Genomic DNA, 17,304 nt, shown 5'->3' on the forward strand with positions numbered 1-17,304 from the left:
ATCTTCAATAATTTAAGTCTGGGGACTGTGATGGCCATTCCAGAACCTTCATCCATCTTTCCTTGAGGTACTTAATGGTTGATTTTGAGGTATGCTTTGGGTCATTGTCTTGCTGGAATACCCATTTTCTGACTTTTTTGAAACTTTTTTTTTAGGACTTTTATTCTGAAACTTAGAACTTTTATTCTGAAACTTTATTTTAAGGACTTTTATTCAGAAACTTTTTTTTTAGACTTTTATTCCGAAACTTTTTTTTTCAGACTTTTATTTTGAAACGTTTTTTTAGGACTTTTATTCTGAAACTTTTTTTTTCAGACTTTTATTGCGAAACTTTTTTATGACTTTTATTTTGAAACTTTTTTTATGACTTTTATTTTGAAACTTTTTTAGGACTTTTATTTTGAAACTTTTTTTAGGACTTTTATTCTGAAACTTTTTTTTTCAGACTTTTATTGTGAAACTTTTTTATGACTTTTATTTTGAAACTTTTTTTATGACTTTTATTTTGAAACTTTTTTAGGACTTTTATTTTGAAACTTTTTTTAGGATTTTTATTTTGAAACTTTTTTATGACTTTTATTTTGAAACTTTTTTTATGACTTTTATTTTGAAACTTTTTTAGGACTTTTATTTTGAAACTTTTTTTAGGACTTTTATTCTGAAACTTTTTTTTAGGACTTTTATTATTATTATTTTGGCGGAGGTCATGGGGCAAATCATCTTGAATATTCAATTTCTGGACTGATCTTCAAACATGGAGTTACTTCAGAATATATAGTTCAACCCTGGAATTATATTCACCTGACTCATTGAAGCCCTAACAAGTAAATCACCTTGGTCTGCGCCTTAAATAAAAATAAAAATAAACCTTGCTTTAAAATGTGCATAAAGGTGTCATGTTTAACTTTGTAGCATTTAGTGTTCAGGCTTGCTTTCAAGATTAATGAGAGATTAATTGTAACAGACATTTAAACCAGGGGTGCCCAAATGTTTGCACCCCACTGTAGGTAATAGGTGCCAACATTGCCCCAGCCTACTGTATGGTTGCTTTCCTCCTCTGCTACATAGACAATTTGCCATAGGTATACTGTACAGTTCCACTGTGTGGTTTGATTCCCATGATCCTCCACAGATTAGCCGATAAAAATAAATAGTCTCACCTCTCTGAAGAAAATAACAGTAGACTAAAGAGAAACCACATAATACTGTTCTTGTCTTGAAGTCTCTCTTCTGCACAAGTGACTAGATTTGTTCGAGCCACCAGGATTTGTTTGAGCCACCCATTTCAGTGCAAAGGCATCAGAGCAAGGGTGTAACTGTGTTGGAGACATTGGTGGACTCCAAATTAGCTGGGGTCAGGGTGTCCTCCCTTCATGTGACATTTGGCTCTGGGTGAAGAACCTTTCGGGTAATGGCAGAATCATGGGTTACGGTAAAAGAAAAAAAGGGATAGGTGCAGAAGCTGCAGGTTATCAATGTCGATATACATAAAGCTGAACCGTATATGTTCTGCGGACAAGCATATTAAAACTATAATTGCATTAATCGATTTGACCATAGGTGGTCTGAAACAGGTTGAAACATTTTTGTTTGCAACAACAGCAGCAAAACTTACATTTTCATCAATTCATTACTTTCTTTATGCTTTGAAGTATCCATCTCATTTTGGAAGTAGTCAATAGGATGGTTACACGACCTGGACACCGGTATCCACCCAAACATTATTGAAACCCCTGCGTTGATGTGTTCCCTCACTAACAGCACGCTCCCTCCCTTCTCCCCAAAAAATCAATATCTAATTTCTCAGTGCTTCAGCCTAAGACCCTAACACTGGCACTGAGAAATATGTTTTCCCCATCCAATGACCCGCATTGTATAGAGCCTTGCTGATGGTTTTACTGCCCAGTTTGCCTTTTAAATCCATTCTATCACAGCTCAGTCTCGAGTGCCCATGGCATTGCCTGTTTCTCTGTAAAACCAGTTGTTCTTATTGACGTTAACCTGGGGACAGGTCCAAAGTGAGACAGGCTTTAGTTTATGCCTGATATGTCACACACAAAGGTGTTGAAGTGTCCTTGTGTAGTGTCTATCATTACCTTTCATGACTTACATATTAATTGGGTCAGCAGCTGCGTGAAGTTGACCTGAGGAGTTGCTTGGCAACTGTGTCACTATCTGCTGTAAAAAGGAGTAAACCAGAACTTTCCACATTAAGACGACTGACCCTATTTTCTCACATAAACTATCGTGTACACAATGGTACGTAGAAAAATGTATTCATTTATTGATAGCATTATATCTGACAGACATTTATTGAGCAAACATGTTAAAAAGAATTATCCATTGCTTAGAAAACACACACACAAAATGATGCAAACTATCAGTCAGTTATGCAATATAATACCATGTAGAACAGCAGGGGAAACATTCCTTTTCAACCCAAGCACAATACATTACAAACATATCACATCAGTGAAACAAACATACTTGTTTAATTGCCCTGTATAGCAATTTGTTACCTTGCTGCACAGCCATATCTCCAAAATGATATAAGTTGAGCTGTAATGTGTAAAGGAGGATTACTGAACCAAGGATCATACACCAGTTATGATAAATACTTTGACCTCTTCACAGAATTGGTCTCTCTCTCTCTCTCTCTCCCACACACACACACACACACACACACACACACACACACACACACACACACACACACACACACACACACACACACACACACACACACACACACACAGACACAGACACAGACACAGACACAGACACACACACACACACACACACACACACACACACACACACACACACACACACACACACACACACACACACACACACACACACACACACACACACACACACACACACACAGATGAGTGACCTGACCTTTGCAGAAACATTGGTTAGAAAACACCTCAGTGGATACAGTTGCACACTTGAACATGTATGTGATGTACTACCTCTCTTAACCAAAATAGAAACCTCTCTCTTTTGCCTGTCGGCTGTATTTAGAGAGATAGTCACATTTTCTTTGTGTGTGTCCTTCTCAAAACAGCAGAGTTGGCAGTGCGGGTACGGCCTGGGGTTAGAGTTAAGGTGTTGTACTTTGCTTTGGTGTATAGGCATATTACCTTCATTCCCTAATTTGCATTAAATTGAGTGTAATGGCCAGATAAGCAATCATGATGTTACTGTTGCTTGTTGATTGATCCAAACTGGCTATGCCTGTTATCCACCCATTGAAAATACTTCAATCCCGAAATAATGAATACTTCATCATTGCACAATAATGTTTAGCCATCCAGTCGTTTCCACGACTACGAGGGAAGAAAAACACACGAGAAAGGGAAAGGGGGAATTACTAAAATAAACAAATGAAATCTGTCGTGAGATCTGAAAAGGGTAAACATTGTCCATATGAAGTGAAAACCTTTAAATAAACAAGTTAAATACACACACACAGACACACGACGACATCTTCGGTTTTTCTGCCTATAATTATAGACCGTCATATAATATGTTGCTGTCCTTTTGTGGACATGGGTTATCAAGGCACCTCTTCAGCTGTAATACTGCAGTGTTACAATAAACTAGACATGACCACTGTGTCATGCATCGACTGGAGAAACACTTCTCCCACATATAGGCACAAAAATCGTTCACAATAAGAAAAACACCTTCAATTTACAAAAACGTAAAATCTAGCCATAGCACCATATTGACAATAAAGAACTTGCAGTTCAGGAGGTTTACAGAGCAGTTTGTCATGTAGTCGCTGCCAAGTTAGAGACCATTAAAAAGCCTGTCTTACAAAAATGTATAGAAACAAACAAATGCCATCCGGGATATGAGTGTGCTTGGTAAGTCTCCAAAAAGGGCCAGTATCTGTAGCAAAATCTTTAGCATAATCTTTTCCGGAACAACCCAAAAGGCTAGTTTTGGAATAGCCAACCCAATGAGGATTCTGTTTGATATCCCTTCATACTAGAAAGCTCTGGAGTGGAATGGGCAGTGTCCTCCCCTACCAGACAGTAGTAGCGTCAGCAGTAGTAATGCTTCTGTCTCCCCTCAGGTCAGGGTGACGGTTTGTTGACATCAAAGGAGACCGCCGGCTCCTCTGGCTCCGCGCTGTTGACCACAATGCTGGGTTGCGTCTCCTGAGTCTCCGTGGAGACGGGCGAGGTGTTGGAGTTGGTGGACGACGTGGTACCAAAGTGCGGCCCGTCCACCGACAGCAGCATGGGCGTGCCGGTGCGCTTCAGTGTCTCGCTCATGGAGATGTGCACTTCCTCTGGCGTCACGCCCATCTCCTTGCTGATATCGGAGGGCGACTTCCTCTTGATTCTCTCATAGGTCTTGTCTTGGCTCTCCGGGAACGTCTCGCTCTCCTGGAAGCGCCCCAGCAGCCAGATGAAGAAGCCGAAGAGGATGAAGGCGGCCAGGCTGGGGATGAAGGCCAGGCACTTGACATCCAGGCTGGCGCCCACGTAGCGGCTGTGCAGGAACATGTCCCGGTGGACGTAGGACCGGTTGGTCGCCGGGTCCAAGTTGTTGGAGCGCCACCTGTAGGTCAGCGTGCTGCGGTTAAAGTCGCTCAGCGTGTCGGGGTACTCCACGGTGAAGATCTTCTCACCGGGCCCCACGTACTGGCCGTACTCATAGGGCTTGTAGAAGATCTGGTTCTTCCACATGTTGAGGTCCAGGATCAGAACCATGAAGATGATCCCGTAGTTGAACCATTTACCTGCAGGGAAGAGAAAGAACTCAGAGGATCTCTTATACCAGGGAGAAAATCTCTCCCATAAATCTCAACCATAAATAATGACACAGACAGACATATAGATTATAATCTAGCTAAATTAAATTCACTGAGATCTTCCAGTCCCATTCTTTTTTGTAATATGGTACATGTGTTAAGGCATATGAAAATCCATTTGCAGACACTAGTTTGCTGATATGATGGCAAACAGCTCCCTGGGTAGTGTATATGTGACATGATTACCTATCCTTAAAACATGACATTAATAAGCTTTTAGTTAAACCAATCACGTTCTGTAAATCCATTTCCATAATGCTAAATGGAGACGCAATGCATTAGGGTTAACAGCCTAGCGCGAGTCATTGAGTGTTTGAACAGTTTAACATTCAGCACGGGAACATTCATTCTTCTCTCCCCCCTTGATGGTTGTCACTGAGTTCATGCTGTGGAACAGCTTGAAAACCTGGACGATGGTTTTAAATGGGGAAACGTACTCTTTGAGAATATTCACATTGCGATGTTCTGATGCGTCTCTTGCAGTGGCTCGCTACAACGCTATAGACTCCTTCAGGTACACAACAGGTACATCGGTATTCATAGAACAATGTTAGCATGGCAAACAACCACCAAAAACCTCAAAAGTCCGATGGAGTGAGAACATATGAAACCAAAGTAGTTTTAGTAGCCATTGAAATCTATCAGACCGAGGTGTTTTGAGAGGGAGAGTCAGTACATACCTGTTATGTGGATGTGGTACTCCTCCTTGAAGATGCTCTTACAGACAGGAAGTTTGACCTTCACCTGTGTAGTGGACATCCCAGGTAAGTTCATATCCAGGTCACCCATGAACTGAGGGAACTCCCAGTCCTGAAGAAAAACACACCCTGAATCAAATACTGTATGAAATAAATAAATATGATTGTGATTCTGATTGATGGTGACAGCGTAAGATATAGTAATAGCACATATACATTTTGACTGAACATAAACTCCAATCCTGAATTTAAAAAAGCTTCACCAGTTGAATTTCTGAATTTTGTAGGATAAAAAATATTAGCTAGAGATTTATGAAGGTAGATTTGTGTCTTAATGTTGCAATCCAAAAAATAAAACTTGCAAGCATAAAAAAAATAAAAAGTTGTAAGCAATGAAAGAATATTCCAATTAGTTAATGTAATATAACATGATTAAATACAATGCTAATGCATGATATTGATAACGCATCGAGTCTGCATGTGTTTGTAGTGTATCGTAACTGGTATCGTTAGTGGAAACGCAGTGCAAAAAAGGCTAACATTTCGTGATGTAGTCTAACGACTGTAAACACAATAGGACATAGTCTGCCTATGAGTTGACAAATTGTTCAATTCTACTTAAAGTCTGTCAGGTAATGGTAGCCGAGATTAGTGATGCTGCACAGAAACAGTGGCCATTTAACAGGCCAACAGTGGCCAACAGTGGTCATTTAAGCCGAACTCTTTCTGAACGCTTTCTCTCATGAATGGTTTGGTATTGATATTGGCATAAGGCAATTAATCAGTATACGTAATGCATGTCCTAAGGTAGAATGTAATGAATCTGCACCAAACTGCAGGATCTAACTAGCTGTCTAGCAGTTTAACAGAAGAAGGTTCAGAACTGCTTACCTGAGATAACGTGACAGTCCTTCTTGGACGCTATCGCTGCTGTTATGGATTGTTGACTGTTGTTTTTATATGCTGCTTATTTTATTGTTGATTGTGTATTCTGCTACAATGACAATGTGGAATGAACCTGAACCCAATCATTTGACTCTGTGTACCTGTACCTGTGCATTGATGTAATAAAAGCTATTCTGATATGATAATCAAAACGGTTGACTAAAGGAGAGGCATCTCTCATCTCTATCTATGGAGGTAGATTTCCTCAGTTTAAAGCTTGCCCACTGGTATGGGGTGAAAAGTGCAAACAAAAGACGAATTTGAAACTGTAAAAAAAAAATTTGTAAAAAAAAAAAAAATGAAACCCCCACCCAAAAACATAACCCCCCCCAAAAAAACGTTGAAACCAAAAAAAGCCCAAATAAACCCAAATAAAAATATTTTTCTCGTCAACTTTTACAGCTGTGTAATATTTGATTGCAACAATACTTTTGGGCCTCTTAATTTTTTTTAGCCATGTTGTTTGCCTAAATGTCTCAAAATTAAAGGGGGCCAATACAGCAAAAAAAAAAATCAAGGTAATTTTGTTCTAAATACTTTTTTTTGCTTGCAAATGTACTTTTCTTGATTGCAAATTATAATTTTCTGCTTGAAACTTTTTTTTTTTTTAAATGAAACCTTTGGTTTGCTTGCAAGTTCTATTTTTTGGATTGCAACATTAGGATCCAAATCTACCTCTATAGAGATTCAAAGGAATTTTCCATTGATTGGCTACATTCCACTGAGGATGAAAGTCGAACTGGGAGCTGTACAGTCTGTGGTTACAGGGTTGTGGACTGTGCTTCTGTGCATTGGGGTTTCCTGATGTCAAAATGCATCAGGAACCACTCAATACAGATGTCTATAAGCTGCCGTTGGTGCCTTATTTGGAAACATCAATACAACTTCAATAATGCATGTGTAAGATCAAAGAACATCGTCTAAAATGACAAATTGTCAAATAGTTTGGTACATGAAGTGTATCGGAATGAGAGATACAAAGCTAACTTATTAGACAAAACAAACATACTCAGATGTTTCCATCTTTTCAGAGCAGCTGGGTTTTCTCTCACGTGCACAGTGCAGTGGATGTGGCTGAAGGGCAGCAGCCATTTTCACAACGGTTTCATAAGCCAATATATTCTCACATGTTAGTGTGTTTGAACTATCCATGTTGATATTCATACGACTGCTGATGGAAGAAAGGTATTTTCCCCCTTGATATTAATTAAGCCTTCCATAAACTCTGCCTGAAACGGTGGCACTAATAAGCATGACATTTAAGCCGTGTGCCCCGCTCAAATAAAATAACGAGTCTCTAGGACATAATAGTAAACAGTGGACACACACACACACACACACACACACACACACACAAACACACACGCAATCATACACAGTCACACACCCACATTCAATGCTGTGGCACTCAATCTACACTATATCTTAATGGAATTGTGGAGACGTACAGATAACAAAAATGACCGAGTGTATCAGAAACACAAAACACAAAAGCGTTACAAATTGCCACCAGTCGAACAGCTGTGCGGGACACCAACCCCAGGTCAGTAATTGGGCCGGTTAATTGGCTTGAGAACAAAAAACGCCAGCCTTTTCTCATGGATGTGAGAGATTAACTATCACACACAACAAGCACCACTGAAGGTGAATGAAGTCATTTGGATAACGGCGGCAGTGGCAGAGGAGTTTTTATTTACTGGGCTAGAGAGAGTATGTATGGACAGCCAGCCGCATCGCTGCGTCGGAGCACTAACGGCGGTGGAATAATTGAAATCATAAATAACCGTTGTAAACATGCTTGTTGCCGTATACAAGGGCAGGAAACGAGAGGAGGATCTCCTAAACAAAGCCATCGAATGAGCATAAGATACAGTACCAGGCTAGCTGAAGCAGGAAGCGATAGTTTGAGTATTGGGATCAGGCCAGGGAGTCAAATAGGGGATGTCACAGTATAACTAGCCCTCATGCCCGGAGGGTGTCTGGGATATGAGAGTTGGTAGCTGACGGGAGGTTGAATACGCTGGTGTCTAATGCATCAGCCTTGTTCAGACAAGGGACCCCACCCCAGTGAGAAAGGTATGCCTATGCAAAAACAGACATGGAAGCGAGATATAAATAATTCCTCAAATGTACGATTGAAACGATGTCATATTATAGATTATTGTAACACATCTTAATTGAGTAATGTGGACCCTAAGGAAATGGCACCCTACTGTTGAAAGTAATTGTACTAATCATCTTCATCCTACTGTAGAGCTAGAAATTACCTTGAAATAATGATTGTGCCATAGCCACAACCTCTAAGGGACTAGACTCTAAGTATTTTACACAGTGCTTTTCTGCATTCATGTGCTGTAATTAGAAGGATCATCCATAATGTAGAAACATACAGTACATTCAAAGGGGATACTAAGTAATAACTATAAGGGAATCGCATGCCCTTTAATAAGCAATAACAAACTGATGAAGTGTCTTCATTAAATATTTGGAGAAGCCCATATTGATTTAGGCTCACACTCAAACCAAACACTCTGCATTTGGCTCAGAGCTAGCTCCAGCATTGGGTTGATAGCGTTCTGTCCTTGAGATACAGTTAGCATTTATTTTGCCCAGAAAAACGCATTTGCATAATCATGAGCCACTGACACACACTTTATTGATGTACATTCTCCTGCGAAATGGAGGACATTGGGTTAAGAAAGGGAGGAAAAAAATGAACTCTTCTGAGTCATCATTACAAGAGGGTCTGGATTCAGAGAGGAGAGGCGAGGAGGAGGGGCGAACTTAGTCCCTGGCTGAAGCCAGGCTGGCTGGCTGGCTGGGGGACATGGGGGGGAGGGAGAGGGAGTCGGCGAGTCAAGCACTCAGCAGCAGGACTGGGATCTGTAGTCTGTACTCATGCAGCATCTCAGTGATCAAACGTCTCCCTAAGCCCAGTGCCGCAGTGCCCCTGTGACTGAGGGAGGGGAGGCAGGGGAGGCAGGGGGAGGAGGAGAGCAGCACAGTGCCCCTGTGACTGAGGGAGGGGAGGAAGGGGAGGCAGGGGAGGAGGAGAGCAGCACAGTGCCCCTGTGACTGAGGGAGGGGAGGAAGGGGAGGCAGGGGAGGAGGAGGAGAGCAGCACAGCTCCTTTTAATTGGCCATGAGGGAGAAGCCTACCTGCATGACAATGAGCAGGTCAAAGACCAGGATGAAGGAAGCCAGGAAGGCCCTGGAGACCTCATCGCTTGGCAGGAAGCCCCTGTTGAGGTTGTCCCAGCTGATCCAGTCTGTGCTGATGACCAGCACCACCACCGACGTCAGGCAGAACAGCACTGTCCTGGAAGGGGGAGAGGAAGGACAGCAGCCGGTTTGCTGTTAGGAATACCTACTTTGAGTGTCCCACAAATACACCAACAACACTCCAACCGGGCGTCATATGTAAATGGAAGTAGTATTTATGGAAATATTTGTCATATGTAATTTGTTGTTACTCGCATTATTACGGTTGGGATTATGAGTATTTTGCTCCTCCACAGAACAGTAAGTGTATTTCAATGTCTTTCAGTGATTATTATTTATACTATGACAATTTGCTTTTTCAATTCAGAAGTGGACAAGTCACTGCACTTTTTGGCATTGTCGTTTTGTGATTTGCCAAGACTCTTGGTGTTGTCGAAATCTATTTCTCAACACATTCATTAATCATACTTTGATACACAGTATTTCAGACGGTGGCTTGTCAGATGGGAAACAGATTGTGACAGTCAGACCTGGGGGCATCCATCAATAAGACAAAGGGCATCAGAAACGCCGTCGAGGTTTGTGCTACATCCTGCATTCTAATGGGTGAGCAATCAATTCTACAGGGAAACTTAGTAATTGGAGTTGGAGAGAGTGTTTACGAAGTTTGAACATCAACAAATTGGCTATATACATTATACAGTTAGTACGATGCTTCAACAGCCTCCACCTTCTCCCCACCAGCTCAAATTCCTTTCCTAGAAGAGAAACAGAAAACTAAATGACCTGAAACCTGAAATGATCAGTAACCACTAGATGGACATCATCAATGTGTTTTTTGTACAAGTACTTTCATGTTGACTTGACAGAATGAATACCATTGGGACTAGAGGTTGACCATGTAGAGAGAGAAATAGATTTCTGAGGGAACCATGCTGTGCTGTCTAGTAATGCCCAAGTCAGCTATGGTGCTGCGGTAGTGATCAGGTCGTGGTCTCTGAGGTGTGAGGTAAAGGCAGGGGTAGGGTTGGCCTGACGACCTCAAACATGTCCATTGATTTTTCCCTCCTGGTCGTCTAATTAAAGGTGCTGACACTGAGTGGAGGAAGATTAACAGGGCTATTGACTCGGTGTAACCCCATGAGGAGCATGGGTAATGGGTAGGGTACACACAACAAACACACACACATGCGCACACATGCGCACACAGACACGTGTAGGGTCCCACCAGGGGCTTTGAATACATGAATAAATGATGACTCAAAAGCATGTGCTTACACAATCACGCACACACACACACACACACACACACACACACACACACACACACACACACACACGGCAGACTGGAGTATACTGTAGGAGAAAGAGACACAGGAGTAACATACCAGAAGAGGACAATCCTGTGGTTGCCTTGTTTCCAGAACCTTCTGGCAGCTTTCCCCCAGTCTGGGTAGTGTTGATCCTGGAGCATCATATCAGTCACCTGGGAGAGAGACGGGTAACCACATGATACCTGAGACAAGCTAAATAACAAGCTTTGAGTTGACCTTAGACACATATCACTGCACTGCACAAGCACTGTACACACTCCCGACAGAGATGGCATATTAGTGCATCAACAAACAGCATACAAATCAAATACAAATATTAATTTGCAATGATAGGACTGCGCTTGGCTCATGCCATTCTCATTATATATGCCATTCCAATACAGTGTTGAAATAAATAGTTCAAATAAATGGTTTGAATATGCCATTCTTGTTATATCTCTATGATACAGGGCAATGAAATCAATCAATTTCAACAACTTAATACGTCATGTATTCATATCTGGAATTCAAAGCTAAACAATAATTGAAGGTTAAAGTAAGAGCAGAGTATATTTCTTTAGTTGGCACATAGGCTACTTCTATTTGAGGGGATTTTAACACACAGCAATGCAAATACAGACTCTCCGAAAGGACGCATCACACCATCGAGGCAAGGGCAATCTGTCAATAGGCCACATCTCCTTCAGACAGAGAGATACAGTGTGAAGGATTTGGTTCAGGAAAATCAGTGAAATCTGTCTGGCATGAGCAGTGTTGCAAAAACAGCCATTTCCTGTCCACTCATCTTCCCATGACACATCCGAAAATGTCTGCTCCGTCGAGGAGACACAGAGGTCGTCTTGAGAGTGCCTCTTTGAATTAATCGAATGTAAAATACCCAGCGAGTTACTGTATGCCTGGATTCAGCACTTTGGCTTCCCTGTCCTAGCTCTACCTCTTACTTTCTCTCATTCTCTCTCTCTCTCTCCTCCTCTTTCTTTCTCTGCAGCTCACTCTCTCTCCCCACCCCCCCCTCTCCCTTCCCCGCCCCTCTCTCTGCAGTGTGTACTGTAGAATACTAATGCAGGGGGCTCTGAGGATGCCTTGTCAAGTTGTCTCCCTCCCGTGCGTACGGGTGGTGTCAAACTCCTCTCCCGGCGCAGGCAGCCCTCTCCCAACGGAGCTCCCTCCTCTCTTCATGTTGACAAATAAACAGGGGATGGGGGCTGACGAGGAGGAAGAGGAAGAAGCGAGCGGCAAGCCCCTGGCAGGTTTCTCCTCTCCTCTACTGCCCCGCCCCTCTCTGTGATATCCATGGTTTCCTCTATGACCTCTCCCTGTCTCCGCCGCTCTGCTTCTGTGATTTTCCAGCCGGAGTCAGTTGATTGAGCTGGATCATCCCCCGACCGCCCCCCCCCCCCCAGCTCAGGGGATTCATTGAAATTCTGTTTATGAATATGAATACTGTGATGTAACTTACATCTACATGAACTTCCATTCACTTGAAATAGAACTGACATCATTTAAATTCAAACCTGCAACCACATGGAGACTCTCAACTTGAAGGGGGTGGGGTGGGGAGCATCCTAGAGTGGTTATGTGAAGGACCCTGGGAGGATACTAGAGTAGTAATACTAGCAGACAATTGTTCTCTCACCATCCAGGCAGTCACAAAGTCCCCCATCCAGGTCCCCACGGCAGCAATCTTCATGAAGCTCTCGTTCCTGATACCCATGTACTCTGTCACCATGTGAGGCCTGTGGAGAGAGAGAGGGAGAGAGAGAGAGAGAGAGAGAGAGAGAGAGAGAGAGAGAGGAAAATAGGAGGAAATAGGGGGGAGACAACCAGGGAGAAAAAAAGAAAACGGTCACCGCTGCAAAGTGTCATGACGCTAACTGTCAGGTTCAATCCATATCAAACTGCTTCTGTGCAAACAGTGTGTCTACCTGCGCAGAGACCTCAGGGTTGGAAAAACTGTTTTACACTGCGGCACTGTCGCGAAATGTATTCAACAAACACTTTCATTTGGTCCTCGTCTATCTCCTTAATGTTTGGGAATTATCTGTCTGTTTCGCAAATTTGTCCCAACGTCGAGGTGAATAAATCAGCATTATCCAAAGCGTGAGACATCTCCATCGGTTGCCCTGAGATAACAGAAAACGGTTAGCGACACCGTAGCCTCGCTTAGCTATGGAAGGAATAGCTTCAGGATGGATGGGATCAGGAATAGCAACACCATTACTGATACATGAGGCTGTGCAGTCGCACACTTCCTGGAGAACATTCTAGTTACCACTCGTCTCCTTCTCCTTTAGTAGACGGAGACTGTTTATTTGATTTTGTTCAGGGGTCTCCAGTCATCTTCCATCCTCTCTAGGTAACAGGCACTAAGAGAAACTGGGTCAGTCGCCTCGCAGATGTGACTAGCACCTACTACGTGTCAAGATAGGCTAATAGACATGTCTGGAAAAGTAACAACCACACATATTAATAATATGCATCTCGTTACTTGCTTTTGGTATGAGTTCTGGTGAAAACATAGGCCATAGCCTTTTGGAAATTAAAAATACATCGGTCAACAATCTTTTTTATAACCAGGAGAGGATCATTTGTTCCTATTAGAGTCTCTAATAGGCATTCATCTTCAGTTAACGCTACTTTCTCATCCCTTTTCTTACCCATCAACTGCAACCCCAGAATATCACAGCATAATGAATACTTGGAGGCAGTCTATTATCATCTGTGACATACCATTGACCCCAAACGGCATCTGTTTTCTTTAATCTGTATATTCTACAATCATGGAAGCGGCGAATTGGGAAAAATAGGCAACTACATTATGGGTGCTATATAAATCATACACCATCAATATTGCATTCATTAGGGGCTTATTGTTATTTATGATGGGGTGTACATGGAGCGAGCAAAGCCCCCTAAGCAAATTTTTTTTTTTACATAGCCCTACCCAAACATTTGAAAAAATACACTGACCCTCACCCTATAAAAAAAGAATGATTCAAACATGTCCTACAAGCACTTATATATGGTCTCACTCCTATGACAAGACTACCTATTAATAGTCGCAAGTCCAGTCTCCTGGTGATCAATACGCACGCAGACAGATAAATGCCGACCCAATACCAGTGGCATTAAGCAAGCTAAAATGTGTGTTTTTTAAAATAAGTAAATACATAAATATAACACCTTTTGCATGCAGGCTCCCAGTTGAGCGAATAAGTAATGTTGTGTCAGTGCGTTAAGAGGTGCCTTTGCAAAGTGAGCCCGAGAGAACGGTTGACCCGAGGGGCTCATGAGAAAAGTGTCCACTTAAACAGAACATGGAGACGATTCTTTAATTCAATAGCACTTAAGCCATACAATACAGAGATCTAAATCTTTAAAATTCAATAGCATTCAAAGCGCATGACAGAATGATCTAAAACCAACTTCATTCAAACCAAGGACACAGTGGCAAGGTTGCAAAGCATTTATTGTTCCATGATTTCTCAGCATTTTTATTTTCTTTCAAAAGAAAAAAAGAGGCCATCCCATGCATTGGGCTTTTGGGAATACAGAGAGAGCGAAAGGAGCGTCACGGGAACCATAAGGGAATTCCAAATAATTTAATTATACGCACATTTTATAAATAGCAAATTGCTTGACCCTCCCTGCGACTATATTATTTATATTTAAAAAAAACATAGAACCCTCCCCACAACTGAAATTTAAAACGCATGACCCTCCCCCAAATCCCTCCGTGTTCCGCCCATCATAAATAATGGTCAGTCCCTTAGGCGGCTGTGACAGGGCTTCATTAATGAAAATGAGAGGGGAATGGTGACTTATCACCTTGCCTCGTGCACAAATAAAAACCCCTTGATTAGAATGAGGATTTATCTCTGCATTAAGTCGGCTAGATGCTCAGTGGCTTGGCCTCCGTCCAGTTGCCAAGGAGATCCCACGAGGGAGTCGTTTACTCGCTGCGAAATTATAATCGATACTTCTGAAAATGATTTCTGGCCTTGTGCGCAGCGCAGCTTTAAATCTACTACCGAGCTAGCTGGGATATCAGACCAAACACTCCTTGTGATATCTAATTGGGCAAATGTTGAGCTTTTTTTTGTCCTTTTCTGTCGAGCCCCTCTGAGTTTGGGGACTTCTCTCTCTTCTGTGTGATTAGAGGCAGCGCTTTCTGACTTATTCATGCTCACTGAAAATTTAATGGCCTGCAAACCGGGTGACCTAATGAGAGGGTTCATGATGGTGGAACATCAGTACAGGAGCCCTGTGAATAATCAGACCCAAAATGGCTCCTGTGGTCACGGCAGCCAGCGACGCCGGTTCTGTTCTGCCCCGGGTTGAAACCTAATTGGTGTTTTGGAGGCACATTGACAGCGTGTCCTCCAGTCGTCAAACACCAGTCCTCCTCCGGTCCAGATGGAAGCATGCATGTTTCCATACGTGTGGCATATGGATTGAATTCTGAATTTGTGGAGTATATGGCAGGTGTACAACCCATAATGCCGCAGGGGCCCTCATTCTGCAGGCTTAAACATGAGCATTGGCAACGTCCGCTGTCACCTTCCCAGTGAGACGCTTCGCCGGTCCACTCGCTACTACAGTACATTACAGCACATTCACAGTACACAACATTGAGGAGTTGTTGTCACTGTGAAACATAAACCTGTCATGATGGGCCCTCTTACAAATCACTTAAATTACCCCCCAAGGCGAGTTCAGAGCTCTAAATCAATCTCAATCCATCACACCCTTTTCTAGTCGGCGCAGTATCAGCCCACGTATTGTGTTCAACTGACTCCAGATTAAGCCCTTTAGCCTCTTCTCATAACACTTGCTCATTCAGTGGAAGAGTGGGAGTGAACAATCATCAAGCACCTTCCAGGCCACCATAGTACCAGCCTACTGTATCAGTTTTCCATTAAAACAGTCCTAAATGAATCCTCTAGTCTTAAGTCTCTAGTCTTAGCACCTTATCAATCCACTTGGCCGTTTTTTTTTCTTTTACTGTCACAAGCAATAAAACACAAACCCATAAAAAACAACATGTTAAGCATAAAATATCAAATATGTAACATTCCCATGGGCGATCTTTCAAAGGGTGAATCCAAAGGTTTTCCTGGTGTCCCTCAAGGGGAGATTGGTTCTGCATTGTTTATGGTATTTAGAAATGTCAAGACAAGTTTTATGAATCATATTTCATGGCGAATTGGCAGCAAAGCAGTGAAAAGAATTTGCGCTACAGTGCTTCCAAAATAGTGCCAACAAAACAATTGTTTTCAAATGCTATCAAAGACATGAATGCCTAATGTGAAACATAATGAAGTGGAGAGATTTAACAGAACACAGACACAGACAGACACACAAAATATTTTTTTACGCTTCTTCCTATTTCCATTTCCCAGTGGACTTTCACAGTTGTCAAGGTTACTGCATTTGCTGTTGACAGTAGCTGGATTTCTCTCTGCACGAGGATGACCTGTAAAAGGGGGCTGGGCCAACTCCCTCCCACTGTGGCCCCACCCCCTGTCCAATATAACAGCAGGGAAAGGTGATGATGCAGAGGTAATGACTGACCTGTCTGTGGTACCAGACACGCTCTCGCTACTTCACTCTTCTCTTCAAAAATCTAGAGAGAATAAGGTTAGGCAGTGTTCCCTGTGAAAGTTGGGGTGAAGCAGGGAGGTGTTCTGGCTCCTGTGATATTCAACCTTTTCCTGGCAGTCACGGTAGTCACACTTCTTTTCCGCGAGTCCATCAAGGCGGATGGTGTTATTCAAGTCCAGTTCCGTCTCGATGGGAGCTTGTTCAACATCAGACAGCCTACAAGAAAAGACTAAGACCCTAGTCAGCAACATTCAGGAGCTGCAATATGCAGATGACTGCGCACTCCTGGCCCACAGCCCAGCCGCCATGCAGCACGCACTGGATATCGTGTCTTCTGTATACCGCTCAGTAGGTCTTGTGATTAACAACTCAAAAAACAGTAGTCATCATTGAAGAGAGGTCTCCATCCCCCGTCCTTCCGGTATTCTCCGTCGACGGTACTCCCCTCAAGGTTGTCCAGCAGTCTTGCTACCTCGGCAGCATATTAACACCCACATGTCGAATCGATGACGACATCCAGGTCCCCGTCAACCTAGCCTCCTCTGCCTTTGGTAGACTGCGCTCTCGTGTCTTTCGAAAACGACCATCTAAGAACATCACAGAGTCGTAGTCTACAGGGCAGTGTGTGTGTGTGTGTCAACACTGCTTTATGGTTCAGAAGCCTGGA

The 17,304-nt window shown here is 42.6% G+C and overlaps 1 protein-coding gene across 1 annotated transcript in view; it reads right to left on the minus strand.

Annotated features, from left to right (window-relative positions):
• Window positions 1–4,091: 4,091 nt before the first annotated feature.
• Window positions 4,092–17,304, minus strand: part of tmem117 (transmembrane protein 117) — a gene marked incomplete at both ends in the record, with an annotated part of 33,207 nt that continues 19,994 nt past the window's right edge. The window contains 5 exons of the mRNA XM_080544677.1: window positions 4,092–4,762; window positions 5,515–5,644; window positions 9,637–9,796; window positions 11,088–11,185; window positions 12,670–12,769. Of these exons, the coding sequence (XP_080400803.1) occupies window positions 4,092–4,762; window positions 5,515–5,644; window positions 9,637–9,796; window positions 11,088–11,185; window positions 12,670–12,769 (1,159 nt within the window). The remainder of the gene's footprint in view (window positions 4,763–5,514; window positions 5,645–9,636; window positions 9,797–11,087; window positions 11,186–12,669; window positions 12,770–17,304) is intronic.

The sequence above is a fragment of the Nansenia antarctica genome, assembly GCF_963989245.1.
Source record: "Nansenia antarctica genome assembly, chromosome: 14".
In the NCBI taxonomy this organism is placed as follows: Eukaryota; Metazoa; Chordata; class Actinopteri; order Argentiniformes; family Microstomatidae; genus Nansenia; species Nansenia antarctica.